This window comes from Apostichopus japonicus, chromosome 4 (genome assembly GCF_037975245.1).
Source record: "Apostichopus japonicus isolate 1M-3 chromosome 4, ASM3797524v1, whole genome shotgun sequence".
Taxonomy (NCBI): domain Eukaryota; kingdom Metazoa; phylum Echinodermata; class Holothuroidea; order Aspidochirotida; family Stichopodidae; genus Apostichopus; species Apostichopus japonicus.
The window spans coordinates 25,243,764-25,261,014 of NC_092564.1; the positions used below are offsets into that span (position 1 = coordinate 25,243,764).

The 17,251-nt window shown below is 36.9% G+C and overlaps 3 protein-coding genes across 3 annotated transcripts in view; 2 read left to right on the top strand and 1 right to left on the bottom strand.

Annotated features, from left to right (window-relative positions):
- The window catches only part of LOC139966916 (uncharacterized), a 151,081-nt gene that overhangs the window by 65,887 nt on the left and 67,943 nt on the right, over positions 1–17,251 (top strand). The gene's annotated exons all lie outside the window — the stretch shown is intronic.
- Positions 1,238–7,983, top strand: LOC139966922 (centrin-3). The gene is made up of 5 exons (XM_071970409.1): positions 1,238–1,366; positions 1,934–2,069; positions 2,580–2,694; positions 3,350–3,541; positions 4,225–7,983. Exons 1-5 carry the CDS (start codon positions 1,350–1,352, stop codon positions 4,266–4,268), a joined length of 504 nt encoding a protein of 167 aa, XP_071826510.1. The 5' UTR covers positions 1,238–1,349; the 3' UTR covers positions 4,269–7,983.
- Positions 6,502–17,179, bottom strand: LOC139966918 (src kinase-associated phosphoprotein 2-like). Its single transcript, XM_071970399.1, has 7 exons — positions 16,812–17,179; positions 16,058–16,186; positions 15,143–15,337; positions 12,932–13,012; positions 11,460–11,671; positions 10,310–10,397; positions 6,502–9,362 (listed from the first exon to the last, which is right to left on the bottom strand). Exons 1-7 carry the CDS (start codon positions 16,852–16,854, stop codon positions 8,599–8,601), a joined length of 1,512 nt encoding a protein of 503 aa, XP_071826500.1. The 5' UTR covers positions 16,855–17,179; the 3' UTR covers positions 6,502–8,598.

A 17,251-nucleotide genomic window follows, 5' to 3' on the forward strand; every position in this document is an offset into this window, starting at 1 on the left:
CTTATGTATGTCATTTTTTTTACATTTGGTGTCGGGTTAGGGTTATGATCCTACTGCGTAGGTCATATCTTACATTTTCAGGAACTTCCAATTTATATAGGCTGTGAGTAGCCTAAGCATTTGAAAGCACACGATTGCCAGTGGCAAAGTTAACCAAATATGCTGATTTTAAAAGCGAATATGCTAACATATAACAGAACAGTAATACATGGAATTGATCATTTATGAGGCTGTGGGAAGCTATGTCAAAAAAAGTTGGCGTAGGCTAAGTTGGTTACGGTTCACACATTATTGCATAGGCCTATAGTCTATGCCCGCAGATAGCTTATAGAATGCTAAAATGCAAAAATTAGGCGAGAATAATTAATCTTAACTATAGAATAGCATAGTATGATATGCTTGTGTGTATATAACGCACAAAACTTGTCCATTGTTACCCCCAATTTTTTATTGTGTAATAAATACTTCAAGGAACAAGACGTATGAGTTTAGTCCTAATTACAGAGATAAACTACAATAGTAGTAGTACTTATAAGAGTTAACAGGCTTAGCCTATCACGTTACTACTGTTATTATTAACAGTATGAAATTAATAACGTACCTTGTCGTCTGGACCATGGGTCAAACTCTAAGTCAATTTTGTTCAAGCCAAATACTGCCAGGACGAAAGGAAAAATTTCAGCACTATTTTGACTTTTTAAAAAATATATTTATGACTGACATATCAATTCAGAGACCAAACAGAAGCATGCTTGAAGATTTCTAGATGTGAGTCCGCCCCCTGCACCCCACCGCGCTTCGTCCCTGGACCCCATCAGGCTGCCCTAAGGCGGGCCCCTGGACCCACCCGGTAAAGGCTTTACGCCAAGGCGACGACGGTGTGCGCTACGCGCACACTCCTTCAGTGTTGCCCATGTTCAGCCATTTATGTCCCCCAACTTTTCAATTGGGACTGACGCCCCTGACAAATACCATCATTGAAGTTTCAGTTAAACCACTCAGTATTTTCATCACTTCGAAAAGAACACAAGGAAACACTGTAGGACAGTCAACATTGCCATCGAAGTGAAAAAAAATGAAGAATTTTTACAAATTGCAGCTCCAAACACGACTCTTAAACTAGAAACGATCATCCAAGCAGAGCAGAGCAGAATATCTAGATTTGACACCAAAGTTTGTTATCAAACGTAAGTCCCATTTTGGCTTCCATACATATTGTCTCTCTATATAGCAGATAAAAATATTTTTATTTAGCCAATTATGTATACCGCTTATGGTCAGCTATTGGAAATCTGGCGAATTTTGTTTTTCAAGTTTCAGCGCCAACTTCGAGATTTAGTCGTTAAATCATGAGTTTATCGTTAAGGTATAGTCATTACGGTTGTTCTTATTGTTTAGCCTATCATACGTATCGATTTTTCCATAATTTGGACTCCAAATATTGTTAACAGTTTATGAGATTCGCAATATACAGGTGTCAAAGCAGCAAAAGTTAATTGAACTTAAAAAGTACTGTAGCTAGGCTACAGTCAGTGAAACCTAGCCCAGGCCTAGCATACACATATTACACTGCTGAGGACCTACCTATGTCTAGGGTCCCCGCCTACACTAATTTCTTAGTGTGATGTTCAACTACAAGCCTATACCTGATGTAAGAACTACAAATAAATCAAAACAATTCTCACACTATTAAAAATATCATGAGTGAGGACTAAATTGCATACATCATGAACAAAGAGCAAAGCGTAATGTTAGGCCTAGGCTACAGTCCAAAATTGCGCACTCTACATACTAATCATTTACTGCATGTGTAAGACTAAAATTTATGTCACTATGGGATGATGGAAATGACAGCCATTACTGGATGAAAGTGGGTTGTATTCAACCCTGTAAGTGGTGTACATAGTGATATTTGTTCTGTAATGCTTCACAGGTCAGAGTACGGTGCAGAGAAAGTAAAGAGGAAGAAAAGGCGAGAATTAACAGAAGAACAGAAACAAGAAATAAAGGAAGCCTTTGATTTGTTTGATACGGATAAAGATAGTGCTATAGACTACCATGAACTTAAGGTAAGAAAATTGTAATTATAGCTTTGACGTTTACTCAATTCTTCTACCATATCAGAAACAAATGAACACAAAGAATATACACAAAGAATTATACTTATTCGTATAATTATCATAGCAGACATACACATCCTTTCTTGAGAAATTTTGCTATGCTTTTTTATGTATTTGCATTTTGTGCAACAGTATTGAAGGCTTTGAGTTTTGTCTCTTATGAAATAGTATGGCTCTGGTGTACAAAAACAACTAAACATTTTTGTATTTATGTATGCAAATTGCCCATATGCTTAGCATCTTGCTATGTGATACTAGATAAATGATTTTCTGATGGGTCAACACGTATCTAGAACAGGTTAATTGCAGTGTACATACAGTAGCCCTTGTTGGTGAGAACTAATGTTTCATAGGCTTCACACAGCAAAGCATATACTGTAAAGCTGAGTTGAGGTAAGGAAATGTGGACCTGTTCTGAGCAGGACAATGAGTTAAATACTGCCTTTTGTTTCATTACAGGTTGCCATGAGAGCTCTGGGGTTTGAAGTGAAGAAAGCTGATGTGTTGAAAGTAATGAGAGACTACGACAGAGAGGAAACTGGCAAAATCACATTCGAGGATTTCAAGGAAGTCAGTGAGTTCTTACGGCAACATTTATAGGTTTATTCCCAATTTGGACCTGATTTGTAAATGATTTTGATTAAAGTAGTTCAGTCCACACTATACTCCAAATTAACTTTTGGGTTTTGATGTGAACTAGTCTGGTTAGTAAACTAAACAGTACAAAGACATTCATGGAATGAAATATAGAGAAGGTACAGATCAGTGTAGACTAGTAAAGGTTTGGCTAGAAGAGTTAACCATATACTGTAAACATGTGTACAATATACTTTCAGTAAGATTTAGTGTTCATCCGAATAAGTGTTGCAAATTCCACCAATGCCTTGGTCGAACCAATACACCTACAGAGTAGAAAAGGAGGCCTGCTTACTGTGGGGTGCAACGCAACAGTGGGTTGGACAAAAAATTGTCCCAGAATGTTTAGAGATGTTGCAATATTCATCTACAGTTTTAAGATTGCAGGAAAAGATAGATTAAAGATAGATATTTTTCATATCAATTCCATTGGCCAAGCTACTTAAATACATTGTGAGCATAGATTCATGGGTAAGTCCTCATGGATTATACTGGCTTGTGGGACTAGTCTGTAATGCTTGCAGACTACTGGTGCTAAGACTCATATATATTATAGTCATAATCTGTGTCATTTCTCTTACCCCCTTCCTCAGTCACTGACTGGATGCTAGAGAGAGATCCGAAAGTCGAGATCACTAAAGCATTCCGTTTGTTTGATGACGATGACTCTGGTAAAATAAGTCTGAGGAACTTAAGGAGAGTGGCGAGAGAACTCGGTGAAAACATGAACGACGATGAACTCAGAGCCATGATTGATGAATTTGATCACGATGGAGATGGCGAGAGTAAGTATTCCATATTGCTTCCTTTGATCACATTTCAGAGGAATTAGATAACAAAGTGTGGAAACATATCGTATAAGGAACAGGGCTAGTTTACCGCCTGGCTGGCCCATTGGTTAAAATTCAGTCTTACTGCTATGTAGTAACTTCACCAAATGTCATTTTGGTGCAGCATTTTTAATAGCAAATTGCTTGCTAATTTTGAAAGGTTAACAATTAAAGTACTTTATTTGTGATGGTCTTTATGGCAAAGAGTCATATCTTAAGATACTGTACAATCATAAATGCTGCACCTCCCGATGTTCCCAATTTCTGGTGATTTGTTGGAACAAATGGAGATTTTTTTCCAAATAAAGTAGTTTGATTCCTTTAAGAGTAGAAAATTCATCAGTAGTTTACAACGAAACTTTTGTATATTATCTTTTGTATATTCTTATTATTTTATTTGTATTATTATTTGTATACTATTATTTTGTTTCTTATGATCTTTTGTATATTATCCTTTGTATATTCACACTCGTTGTGTGTGCTTGCATTAACTATGAGTAATACTACTGAAACAATTGAAAAATATATCTAGTAAACTTATAAAATTACCTTTTGGATAGAATTTCAACAATTGATGTGTTCTCTGTCAATTTGAAAGCCTAATGCTTTCCCTACCTACTTTTGTTCCCCCATTCTAGTTAGTCAGGAAGAGTTCCTGGCCATTATGACTGGGGATACATGAAGAATATCAAACTGATACCTTATACAGTAGAAAGGAAACCAGCAGCTCTCCAAATATCTCGGTAGAAGGAAGTTAAACGTATCCCTGGTCAGCCAAAATGAATTAATGGCCAGCCGGGCTATTAACCTGTCCTCGTGGCCCGAACAAAAGTTAAGAGTCATATGGAAATATTTACATTGGTAGATGTCAGCATTATTCCATTTATTTGATTGGTATGATGTGATACTATAAACATCAAAAGCCAGTTAAAACATTCTAAATTGAGAAATGTTTTTGATATTTGTTGTCTAAAGAGTAGTCTTTGAATCACACCCAAAGACTGGTCATTTATAGGCTAGTTAATAATGGGTGCCGGAAAGTCTTAAAATAGCCAGTTACTGTGAAGCACTGTCATAATCAACTCTCTACATCAATACATCCAGAGGTCACATGAACTTTTTCCTACACAAATATAGATGTGTTTTGAACATGGAGCTATTTATTACATTGATTTCGATCGCTAATGTGTAGAAAACCAATGTGTTTGGAGCTGTGTTGCTTGCATGAGGCGGATTCTTCCAATTACGGAGATTTGTGGGAAGATTAGCCAAGAGAATAATTGCTAATCAAAGTGACTATTTTATGTCAATGTCCAACTCCTTGCACACATTAACATTCTCAATGGAATGTAGATGTCACAAGTTATGTTATCAGGACAAGGGCTTGTATAACTCCTTTACGGGAAATTATAAATAAATCAAATATTGATATTTATTATATATAGATCAAATAAAATGAATACGCTATGAATGGTATTTTGATTTGTTAGCAGGGTGTCCCAGTGTGAATCTGTTCCTAGACTTTTTTGATCTTCCCATCTGAATAAGATGCTGCTAGAAAGTGATTAAAATAACTGCTAAGAATAAATGAATAATGATACAATAAGGGGTAATCCTGTTCGACCCAAAAGAGGGGATCCTTCAGGGGATGGCGATGGACTCCAGCCCCAAGTCTTATATGCAAATTAGACTAGGCTTATGCGTCTTCTATGAAAGTTTCATGGAGTCAGAGTAGCCTTTCAGGTTTGTTTTATAATCTGAACATACTTTGGGGATATTTTTAAGTAATATTTTATTTTTATGATCATGAGTTTTTTTTGTGGTGGAGGACGTTTATATTTCAAATAAAGGTAACGTCTTGAAAAGTAATAGCTTAGAGGACTTTATTTACACATTTTTTGCAAGTCTTCCAGTTTTCTGATGTGTGTTATTGTTAAATTGGGAAGCAAGAGCATTGAAAATCACTTACCTGCTTGATCATAATATTCTCTATCCATTGGTTAACTGATGTTTATTAATGTTGGTCAAACTGATTTGCTTGCAAAGAGAAACAAATTTGTTATACTTGGTGTTGATTATTTTATAATCTCATAACATTTGGTCATGAGAAGAGATTATTCAAGTTTTGTTAAGTTTGTGTACATATTGAACCTTGTATTAAACTTTGCTGTGTATAATACAAACCGATTAAATACATATTATATACTGTCACTTTTATCTGTGTGTGTCATATACAATTATTTACATTGAAAATGTGATATTTCATAATACAGTTAGGGGGATTATATATAAGTTTTTTATTTCTCAACTTTTAATCATGTTTCTTTGTCCAGAATATATAGTACGAAATTTACTCAAAAGAAAAAAAATGTTGGTGCCAGTCTTCATCTGAGACTTTTAGTTTAATTAGAGACCCAAGGATTAGGAAGTCTTACAGTAGCTTATTTGAGACCCTATCTTTGTTAGATCGTGGATCAACCAACACTGGCTTATTTCAAGCCATGTCTTTTCGATAAGTGTTCAGAGGATAACATTGAAGTGGTGTGAATTCACTCCCATTCCTGGTCCCGGGACCGCCATTTAACGTCCTTATCCGACGGACAAGTGTATACCCCAGCATCTGACCACTTCTCAAATACTGTGGTAGGCAAAGGCACCCCATTCGACATCTGTATCAGGAATTAACCAGAATCACTTGAATGATGCTATGTTATGAAAAACAACATAATTAAGTTGAGAAGGGAGAAACTTAACTTAAAAGAGGACATGATTTTATACATTCTCTTAAGTAGGATAACTGCATACTAACCCTTACCCACACTCCTTCTCTCCCTTCTGTAACACATTTGCCTGTTTTAAAATCTTGCTTCAAAACGTTCACATCATGTACAAAACAGGCGAGGAAAGGACAATGGTTCTGTGAGTCTGTGTATATATTTTCATTACGATAAACTTCATTATTAAAAATAGAATGTTAACATTTCGAACGTGATCTGTAACAATGGCAATCAGAATATACATTTGTGGAATGCCAGGAAGAAATGTAAATGTTAATCTTACTTGGTCCATGCATTCCCCTTTCTCAAACCAATGTTTTTTTTCTCTCTAAAACACTATATGAAGGAGAAAGAAAGAGGCAGTTGTATCAACTTGCACAGGTAGAAACAATTTCCATGAGATGAACAACGTAATGAGTTTTAGCACCTTTAGACAACGCTTTTATTTTGCTTGTCATGTTACGAAAAGGCTTTTAATATTTCTTGTCTAATTGAAGTCTCTTTAAAAGCTTTGAGGTAATGAATTTAGGGGTGGCATGCAACAAAAATCTCACCCTAAGTGAAAGTTTTGACAGTTCTGAAGATCGTATTTATGTTACATTCTTTGAAAAAGAACCCAACTTAAATACCATCAACCCACATCCCTATGTCATCATTTTGAGGCATAAAAATGAAAATCTCAATATGACAGGAAGTGAGTTTTTGTTGGAGTTTGCTGAAGTTTTTGCTGGATGTAAAGACTGGATTTACTGTATGTTATTTTACAGTAAAACCACTGAAACCCCCAACATCCCATCACATTAATACCATTTCATAACTAGGGTGGCTGCCTCTGCACAAATATGGTATAGCTACTGTTGAGGATTTTAAAACTGATGGTTTAACAGAAAAGAGACCAAACTTGAAAACTATGACAGCTGATTACATATCTTTAAACAATAGCCAAATCTTTAAAACAATTTAAAAAAGTTTGAAAAAATAATATACAAAATTTAACTTTTCTTTTGGCAAATATGGCAGCAAAAGTAATTTATGGCCAAATATATATAATTTTATCAATTATTAGTGAATATAGAGTATGATGACTTTTTCTACTTTAGTTTTATTCAGTTAAAAAATTTACTAAAAGTGAATATAGAGTATAATAATTGTTTTCCATTTTAGTTTTATTTAATAAAAATCAATCAGTGTTGCCCCTCAATCAGCTACAATAAAAACACAAATATTTGTATTAACATAGGTAGGCTCTGCGAAATTACTGCAAACTTGAAATTGTCACAAAAAGGAAAAAAGCTGCATTTTGAGGGCAACACTGATCGCTGTTTAGTAATTATCAAGTCCAACTCTGATAAGTGAGTACTACAAATTATTTGTTCAAATCATAAAAAATGAAATCTCAATACCTAAATGTCATAAGTTTACTAACGAACACAAAAGCTGATTACATTTCTAAATAGATAATTGCTTACTCTATATATATCGTGTATTACAGTACAAAAAGAATTCTGCCAGTCCATATTTTATCATGCATGGCCGAAAGAAAGTTTCCAAATATACAAATCCTCGGAAATTTGGACCATCAAAATAAGTGTTGAACAAAATAAGTGTTGAACTCCATGTCTCAGCAAAGTAAAATACTTTGAATGTGAAAGTAATGTCCAATCTTACTTAAAATTAAAAATAAAGCGACAATTTTTGAAAAATTACTGTGACAAAACTGTGTCAAAACTGATGATTTATTACTTTAAATAAACCAAAGTAGGCATATTTCTAATTCTGAGAAAGGCAACCAATAGCTGAGAGCTTTAAATGACCTCTATCTCTACATAAAAATTAAACGTACTTTGAAAATTATACAAAAAGTAACGCTTACTTGCCATGAGTAATGCAAGACAAGATATGTATACTAACATGCAATCTGTTGATATCCATTTCTAAAACACAAAAAAACAACAATGTTTTGTTTTTTTGGTCCTTTGATAAAACCATTAATCTTAAGGATAAATTGGACAGATTTCACTTTACATGACATATGGTAGCAGAAATAAACTTGACCTCAGCTGTATAATGATCCCATTTCAAAAATGTGAAAGTCCTTGAGAAAATGCACCACACCTTGGTGGTGCATTTTAGCAGAAGATGAACAGACATTTAATGCAAAGTAGCCACCCTGCCGCTTAACCATTGCAAAGGCCACCTTGAGTATTGTCAAGAAATCAAAAACAAAAGACTATTTTAAGCCAGAACGTACGCCTTCATTAAGAAATCTTTCGGTACCAGTCCCACCCTATAATCCTTTTCGCCAATCCACCAACCACCGTAATCCTGGCTCAAGATGTGGATCAAATCTCCTCTCTTCAATTCTAGCTCATTCTCCTCGTCGGGTCTACAGTCCCACTTACTCATGTAGATATTTTTAAAATCCTTATCCCACGGTTCGTTGGCAGTAGAACCGTTTGTTTCCTCCGGCGGGGTGGGAGGCAGCTCCTTGGAAGGGGGTTGAGGTAGGTCCCTCTTGAGTACTTCTATAGGGGGTGGTGGGAGAGGGGTGTCCCTGACACTGATGTGGTTATCGGGCGGTGGAGGCGGTGGGACGATGCTCACATCGTCATAAGTCTCCCCAAAGTCTGACGAAGTCACCTCGGGTTCTTTCTTACCTCCTGCCATCTTAAATTTCTGGTAATCGTCGAGATCTTCGTACTCATCGCCAAAGTCGTCGCCTCCCTGATCGGGGTCGAAGGAAGGCACTTCTTTCGGAGGCAGGGCCGGCGCGGCCGGCTTCGCCTGAGTTGCCTTAAACTTTTGATATTCACTCAGGTCTTCGTATTCGTCGTCAAAGTCGTCCGCTTCTTCCACAATGGTCTGAGTGGTGGGTGCATTGTCTGGTTTCTTACCCTGTCCCAGTTTGGTCAGCTGGTATTCGTCCAGGTCTTCGTACTCGTCACCAAAGTCATCCTCTTCCCCTCCCACTGACGTACTGTCCCCTCCGCTGGTGAGAGCTTCGAGAAAAATGCAAGAGGTCAAAAGGTCAATGTCTAGGAATTTGTTGGAGAGCGGAATAAGGTCTTGCTATAAAGTATTTTTTTAGATCCTCCTGCAAGCAGGAACTGGCGCTGAAGCCATCATTGACTTATCAAAGCTGCAAGCTGACCAAAGTCAGTCTCTTAGATTCATATTTAGTATCCATGATTATGAATTGTCAACAACTCTGTAACTGGACGACATACATTAATCTTGGAGTGACTCGAACTCTGGACCTTATGATTGAAAGGCACCGGCTTTTAACACTGAGCTAACACTCCTTGTAATCAGTATCAGTATCCTTGTAATCAGTATCCTTGTATCAGTATAATCAGTTTTACATTCAATGGGGTATACATTGTGCTGTATGTGTAGGATTTCACTCAGCATTGAGAATCATGCCAACGGACATACAATATCAAAAGTATCGATTATAAAACTGATGGTTTTCCAACCAGCTGCAAAACACTACACAGTTGAGGGTGGGGAAAGCTTGGGGGGGCCTTTGGTAACTTCATCTCAATGATGCAAAACACCACACAGAGTTGAGGGTGGGGAAAGCCTAGGGGGGGCCATTGGTAACTTCATGTCAATGAGTCCAAAGATACAACATCAACAACAACAAAAAGTGAGGGGAAAAAATGAAAACACACTTTAAAAAGTGAAAAAATGAAAACATGTAGCTTTGGCAACAAAAAATCTAAACTTAAAATTCTGGAGATGGTTCACATTTGTGATGTAATTTTGAATACCCTGTTTAGACGACAAAACTTGTAGAGTATTGCTCAAAAGTCACCGCACAGAACAAGATATAGATATGGGTTGATTTAATAGTTCAATGATGGAACAGTATATACGACAAGGAGGCTAATGGATGGAAAGCTGACGACAACTTTGGGGAAGATTGTTTATAACTTTTTCTTACCTGGTTCAGGAAGTTTCGGTGAGAGTTTACTGGCTATATTGACTGCCTCTATCCAGGAATTCATTTCTTCGTCTGATTGGGCAATGAACTATTGAAAGAGAAAAAAAATCCAATTTATGCATTAGTTTGTTTAACTTAAATTAATATACGGGTGCTTCATAGGAATACTACTGAAAAAAAGATATGGGCCAAAATATGCTAGGAAGATGGCACAAAATCTCCAAAATGGTCTAACAAGAATGAAAAAATAGAAACGTTTTCATATCTTCTACAGCCATGGTACCATCCTTAGTAGAGGCCACATGCCTCCTCCAGACCCCTCTCCCCCATCTCTCCTCCAGAACCCACTCCCTCCTCCAGAACCCCCCCCCTCCCCTTCATTCACCCTCCATCTTTATTGGAAAATATTAAGGATCATGGGAAAATTGACATTCAGAAAGTCCATTTAAATGCTACAGGCCAAAAATTGTTGATGGTTTAGTGATTTTCTAGCAGTCATTTTTATTGTGACAAACTAACAATTAATATATTGGCATATTATTTATTGTTTATATATTGTAAAAACTTGTATTTCATCTGCAGACTAAACACAACAATTAATACAATTCTCTTGTTGCTTTAACTTAATGAGTGTATGAGTGTAAAGAGGATGTTTTTCATATAGTTTTGGTTCAGGATTTAATGTAATTTTTATACAGAATATTTGACTTCACACAAGGCTTTTCACCCAACTACAACAGCTTTTTGAGTAGGTTTAAGAAATGATTATCTCTCGACTTGTTTTTTTTAAAGTTGTATATTTTGTGGAGTTCTTTAAACCAGAGCTTTAATGCAAATGCCATCTAGTTCCGCTGTTTGGTACGACTAAAGCTGCCCAACATTTGACAGGGGTTTGAAGTGCATGAGGTGATGTCTTCATAATGGATCCACTGTATGCGGGATGGAAGTCTGGGAGGGGTCTTATAATAGGACACTCTTCTTAAAACTGCTAGCCCTTTTTCCTGAAGGAAATAAAATCTTATACATGTCTAAGAAGGAAGTCATCCATGGGAAAAAATGTTTCCAACACCACCCTCCACCCACCCGCTGCCCACCTGTTCTTCTACCCTATCCTCCAAATGAAAATATTCCCCAATGATCACGTTCTTACCTGGAACGACCTGAATCCTGGCTGTGAGACTACAATCAGGAATTGTCGCCGCTTATGTTTCTTCTCCATGTCCGGAGCAGAGACCGCCTCGTACCCCGACAAGTCGATCTCGTTGCACTGTTTGGAATCCGTCTTGCTCTTGAAGTAGTACATGATGTTGTCCTTGATGATACAGTACCGAGTCTGCCAAGCGCTGAAACCAAATTGACCCTCTAGACGGAGGGAAACGAGACCAATTTATGTACGAAGGATCGTTAAGGGTCGTTAAGCTGCAGCAGGTGCACAATCCCCAGCAGCAAGGCCAAACAGCCTGGTAAGCAGTCTATTATTTTACAATGCCAACAGCCGCCAGTGCTTTTAGGATATGCCACATAGCTTATCATTTACAATTTTACATTACTGATTTACACTACTGTAGGTGCCTATCCAATGTATAGTTTTAATTCGTTTTGAATATTCTAACAATGAGCTGGACGATCATGATCAAACATAAGATTTGTTTCATCTGCTTCAAATAAAGTTAAAAGAACGACCATATTTTAACCGACTAGGGCTCCAACCAATGATCTCCCTCCAGATGGCTAGGTTTCATTGATTCTAGTGCCACTGGAAGTTTTTCCACTGGAAAATAGACATTATTTTACTACATATGTGAAACTGCAGAGCACAACTGAATTTATAACACAGCCTGGCTGCATTGATGCTGCAGCCTTCTCAGTGCCTAACATATTATGATGATAATATCCTTACACTTTTATAGAAGTGAAAGGTAGTGCTCATCAAGTTATTAATTTTTAGCATACATAGTCAACTACCATAACTCTTCCACAAAGATGCACCCTCACAAATGCACCCTCATTGTGACACTTACTAGAGAGGTAAGGATATTGCATATCCATAGGGAATAGAAATGTGTGTGTAAGCCAGCCAATCTCAAGCACTGCAGGCCCCATATCACTTAATATAGGGGCCATTAGGAAAATACTGCTGACTGCTAGCTTCATTACATAAACCTAAGCTATCATGAACAGAGGGCGACAATTAAAAACCACCAGCTGCTTCCTTTGTTCCATAGTAAGTTGACCCTACTCCATCATTTGATACTAGAACAGCAATACTTTGCAGTAACCAGTTGAGTTTTTTTTCTTCCCAAAATCTAAACTGGACTTTTATTCTAAAATATCTAAACGTTTCTACTGGTTTCTCAGAAGGGGCTTCAACCTCCAACATGTTTTTATTTAGTAGGGTCCAAATAAATACCAAAAATTATCATTATTGAATAAAAATCCATTATCTGACCTATGATGCCAGTGTCACCACTTTTTGTTTAGCCACAGAAAAGTCTTTTAATGCATAATGAACTTCTGTAGATGTAAAATTCTCTGTCATTGACTCAACCAACACACTGACACAGGCAACTTAATGAGTGTGTGCACCCTTAGAAATGCGTACAGAGAATTGTGAATCCCTACCTTTACGCTTCTTGTCTAAGAAACCTTCCTTTATAGACTGTGTTAGTTCAGAAACAGACTTGGGTCGCATTTTTGCTCCTTCTGCAAAAGAGAGACATTTTTGTGGGAGTATAAACATTCTACAGTTTTATATGAATATTGCACAAATTATCAAATAAAAAAGTTACATTTTAACATATATAGTGTTTTGGAAACAGACCACTGTCACCAGAATAGAACATAAACTACAGTATTCTACTGAATGAGAAAAAAAATGTTTTGTAATCCTCAAATGGATGCCAAATTATCCGACAGGCAGATGACTCAAAACCCTAACAACGACCCCCAAGGTCAATCTGGTCATGGGAGTCTCTGTGAACTTTCTATTTTGGGGATCACGTGCCTGCTATACATTACAATTTGCCTTTAGGGCCACAGAGAATGCTACTCTGGCAGACCTGGCAATCAACAACATGAAAATTGTAACAAAACAGCTACAAACTCGATCTGCATGATGGATGAGGTCAAGGTTTCTTTGAAAAATACCAACCATAAAGAAACTAAGAAAGTCCAACGAGAGTCAGATGGGAGATAGAAGGGTAATTTGTCTATAGCAAAGGGCACATTTTGGTGAGGGAGATCAAGATACTGTAGGATGGTTGAGAAATAAAGTGCTTATGGAAGCATGATCTTGCTTAATTAACACAACTGTCTTATGATACTAAATTCAGTTGATATGAACCCATTCTCCCATCCACCTCCCTCCCCCTTCTTCTATCCCTCTCTCTACCCAATCCCCCCCCCCTCTTTAAAATATATGGCTATATATTGAATGAAATTAATAATTTGTTAACCAGAGCTTACTGTAAATGGCATGATGTGATATGACTCAAATTTGTTAATGAAAACTTCAAACAGTCCACTCTGAAATGGGAGAAATCGGCAGAAATGCAGGTTTTCTAAAGTACCTTGAAATTTTGGGTCACTTTAGCACTGTTCATATTGACTGTGTGTCTATGGTCTAGAAATAACACTCGGTAACTTGCGAGGAAATCTTACACAGACTTTACATTGCAACCCTGAAAAGCAGTACTGTACTATACAAGCTGCAAATAGTCATACTGCATGTTTCCACACAGTACTAATGGCCTGCAGATGTTAGAGAGCAAACTTTGCCCTGTACCTCTAAAAGGAAGCAGGAAGCAGGTAACAGGAAAGCCAGAAAAAGCAGAAGGGATATTCCCACAACTCAACACCATACATCTGTTACTGTGAGAAGGCAAGACATATTATCCCACAACTCACTGTACGTCTGACGATATGATAACATTATTTTAAAGACAACACTGCAAGTAGTTAATTGCCACTCACAGTAGGTAGTCTGGTCATGGAAACCCTATGACAGCTTTAACATGTCCTGCCTTACTTTGTTCTATTTTTATACAGCTCAGGAATACAAAACAGTTTGGAAATCATCAACAAATCGAAGACAGAGCGATGAACTTCAGCTAGAATAGCTTCCAATTATTTAAGCAATGACTTCAGAAATGTTAAAAGAGATTGCTCTGTCAACTGAGCTACTTAGTCTACAAGTTATAAACTTAGGTAAAATGCACAATGGAAAAAATGACTGGAATATAATCTACAAAATCTTGAAATCAGTTATCTTTTGCTTGCTGGGTTGTATTGAATTAAATATGGGGTGTAATCCCTGGATTCTGACTACATGGTGCTTATAGATCAGATTTCAGAATATGCAAAGTATGCAAAATAAAACTCATGAATATCCATATCCACAAAAATTGCATCAGCCAGTTGGGACAATTTCCTAATGCTAAATACCTCTCTAAACTGTACTCCAATATCATGCTCTCAAAGCACTGGTATTGTCAGTACAAACAGTTCCTAACCTTGATCTGATAGAAACATGATATTCATACTGCTCGTACTGACAATACGAGTGCTCTGAAGCGGGACATGACACTACAGTATAGAAGAAAATTGTCCCAACTGGGTGATTGCATTACAAGGGCCCTGGATTGGCCACTCCTTCCATATGACCTCACTGGATTGGCCACTCCTTCCTTATGTCCTCATAATAATACATGATAATATATTGCTGAGGAATCATATACACTCTTACACAGAATATTAACAAAATTTATGTAATAATTGCAGCTCAGTGAACTCTTATGTGAGCAATGCATATACTGTACATCGATGTACTCTTACCGTAATTGACATCACCCTTATCCTCATCGTTATCTTCGTCGTTCTCTGACGACTTTTGACTCCCTGTGTGACTGAGATTGTCTAGGGATGGAAGTGGTTTAGGGGGTAATTCTACTGAAGTTTCATCATACAACATGCCACTGTCCTCTTCCTCCGGACGATCATGCATGTAGGAGCTTGCGTCATCATATTCTTCTATCAAATAAGAAAGGAAGATTGGGAAAACAGGGTTAAGTGTGCAAGAGAAAAATTTTACTACTTCAACATATTGACACTTACCTTAACAATTATCCACTTTATGTGCGATCGACAGTTGATGTCTCTCCTCTCCCCTTCTGCCTCTCCCTCCCCCCCTCCCCCTCCCGTTCTGACTTTTTCTAAATCTCTGTTCGACCCTGACATTATTCCCACCATTATCTTGGCATATAACTAATTTCTCTCGATACAATCAGATGGTCTCCAACGGCTACAGGTATGCAAGGGTGATTGCATCAATGTTTAGTTTCTTGCTACCTAGATTTGCAGGAAAATTATGAAATCCTTTATGTTCATGAATTGACTTGAGTTTGGTTCATAAAAAAACTTAGTCCTTTTTTATGAACTTTTTTTAATATTTTTTTTATTAAACTTTTACATTTTTTATTTTTATAAATAACTTAGTCCTTTTTTATGAAATTCATGTTTATCAGGTAAAAATACTGTAAAAAGTTGAGAGGATGGACAAATGACTTTCCCAAACTATTTGCCATTTGGTAATATAGTCAATCATTTTTGAAAAGTGTCAAATTGTGTAAACACATTATGTGTCCATACTATAACTAATTTACAAAGTACTATTTTACTTATTAGGTACATACCTTGATCAAATGATATTGAAAATAATTAATAAATGCTCATGCAATTTAGTTATCTCACCTTGAGGCTCCTCCCCGACAAGTTTTGACAGAGTTTCCTTTACTTGGCTGTAAAGACGGTCTTTTTCTGACGCAGCATCCTTCTTCAACTTTTCTTTCTTCAATGTCACCGTGAAGAAGTGGTCGATATCTTACAGATCAAAAAAATTCATACAAAGATCATTATACAATTTTTCCTCTACAAACTATACACAATAGTCATTCCACTAATATTAATATTCCAAGTGAAATACTTGTAGAAGGACAGGTTAATCAGTACTAGTAACCTTCCATCCTCAGGTAAACGCTTTGCACGTGAAACACGTTTTATGCGTTTTCAATTGGTCTTGAAGTGCGTATCCCCAGAATTGATGCACCGACTACATTATGATGATGATGGTCATATGCAGTATACTATGTGAAAAGTATTCAATTTGCAAATTTCTGCAATAAATTTTTGCTGAAACTTGGTTTTCTTCCTTTGCATATCCACTGCTTCCTTTTGAGTTCCCTGCGCAAACTTTACCGTCTGGGCGCCATTCAAAATATATTTTGTAGGAATTATGGTTCATGTTGTTAGGCAACTAGCAAAAGTAAAACCTTCACCCAAAGTTCAACAATACTTGCCTAACTTAGACCGAGGCCAACTTACCTATAGTGTAGGCATTAATATTACTAAGCTAGCCTAAATTAAGCTCAGCCTAGGCTATAGGCTATGTAAAGATAAAACTGCACAATGGGCTATTGTTATTAATGTCAGGAATGTGGTAACTTACCCTTCAGTAACTTTTTGACATCCTCCAAAACTTGTTGTTCCATTGCGGGATAATTCTTAGAGCCAAAATAGACTAGTTACAATGGTTGTCTTATTAAAAGTTTTACCGTAAAATAGGCCTAGTGCTACAGTACAGTGTCCCCGCAAGCAAATCAACGAAGTCCATAAAACTCTTTTAGCGATGATATGTTTTAAAGTTTAGTTAGGGCTCTACTGTATTGTAGTGTAGTTATACGACGTTTATGGCATGCAGTTAGTAAACCAGTCACGTATAATATTCTACCATGCCGGGATTCCTCGTCATACACCGAACAAGGAACTCATCAACTTGATTACTTTTGGAAGCTATGATGCTACTTCCTGGTTCGTGATAAGTTTGTTGACAAAGAGTGATGCTTAGATATTTTGTTTCCCATATTTAGCAGATTGACATGGCTCAAA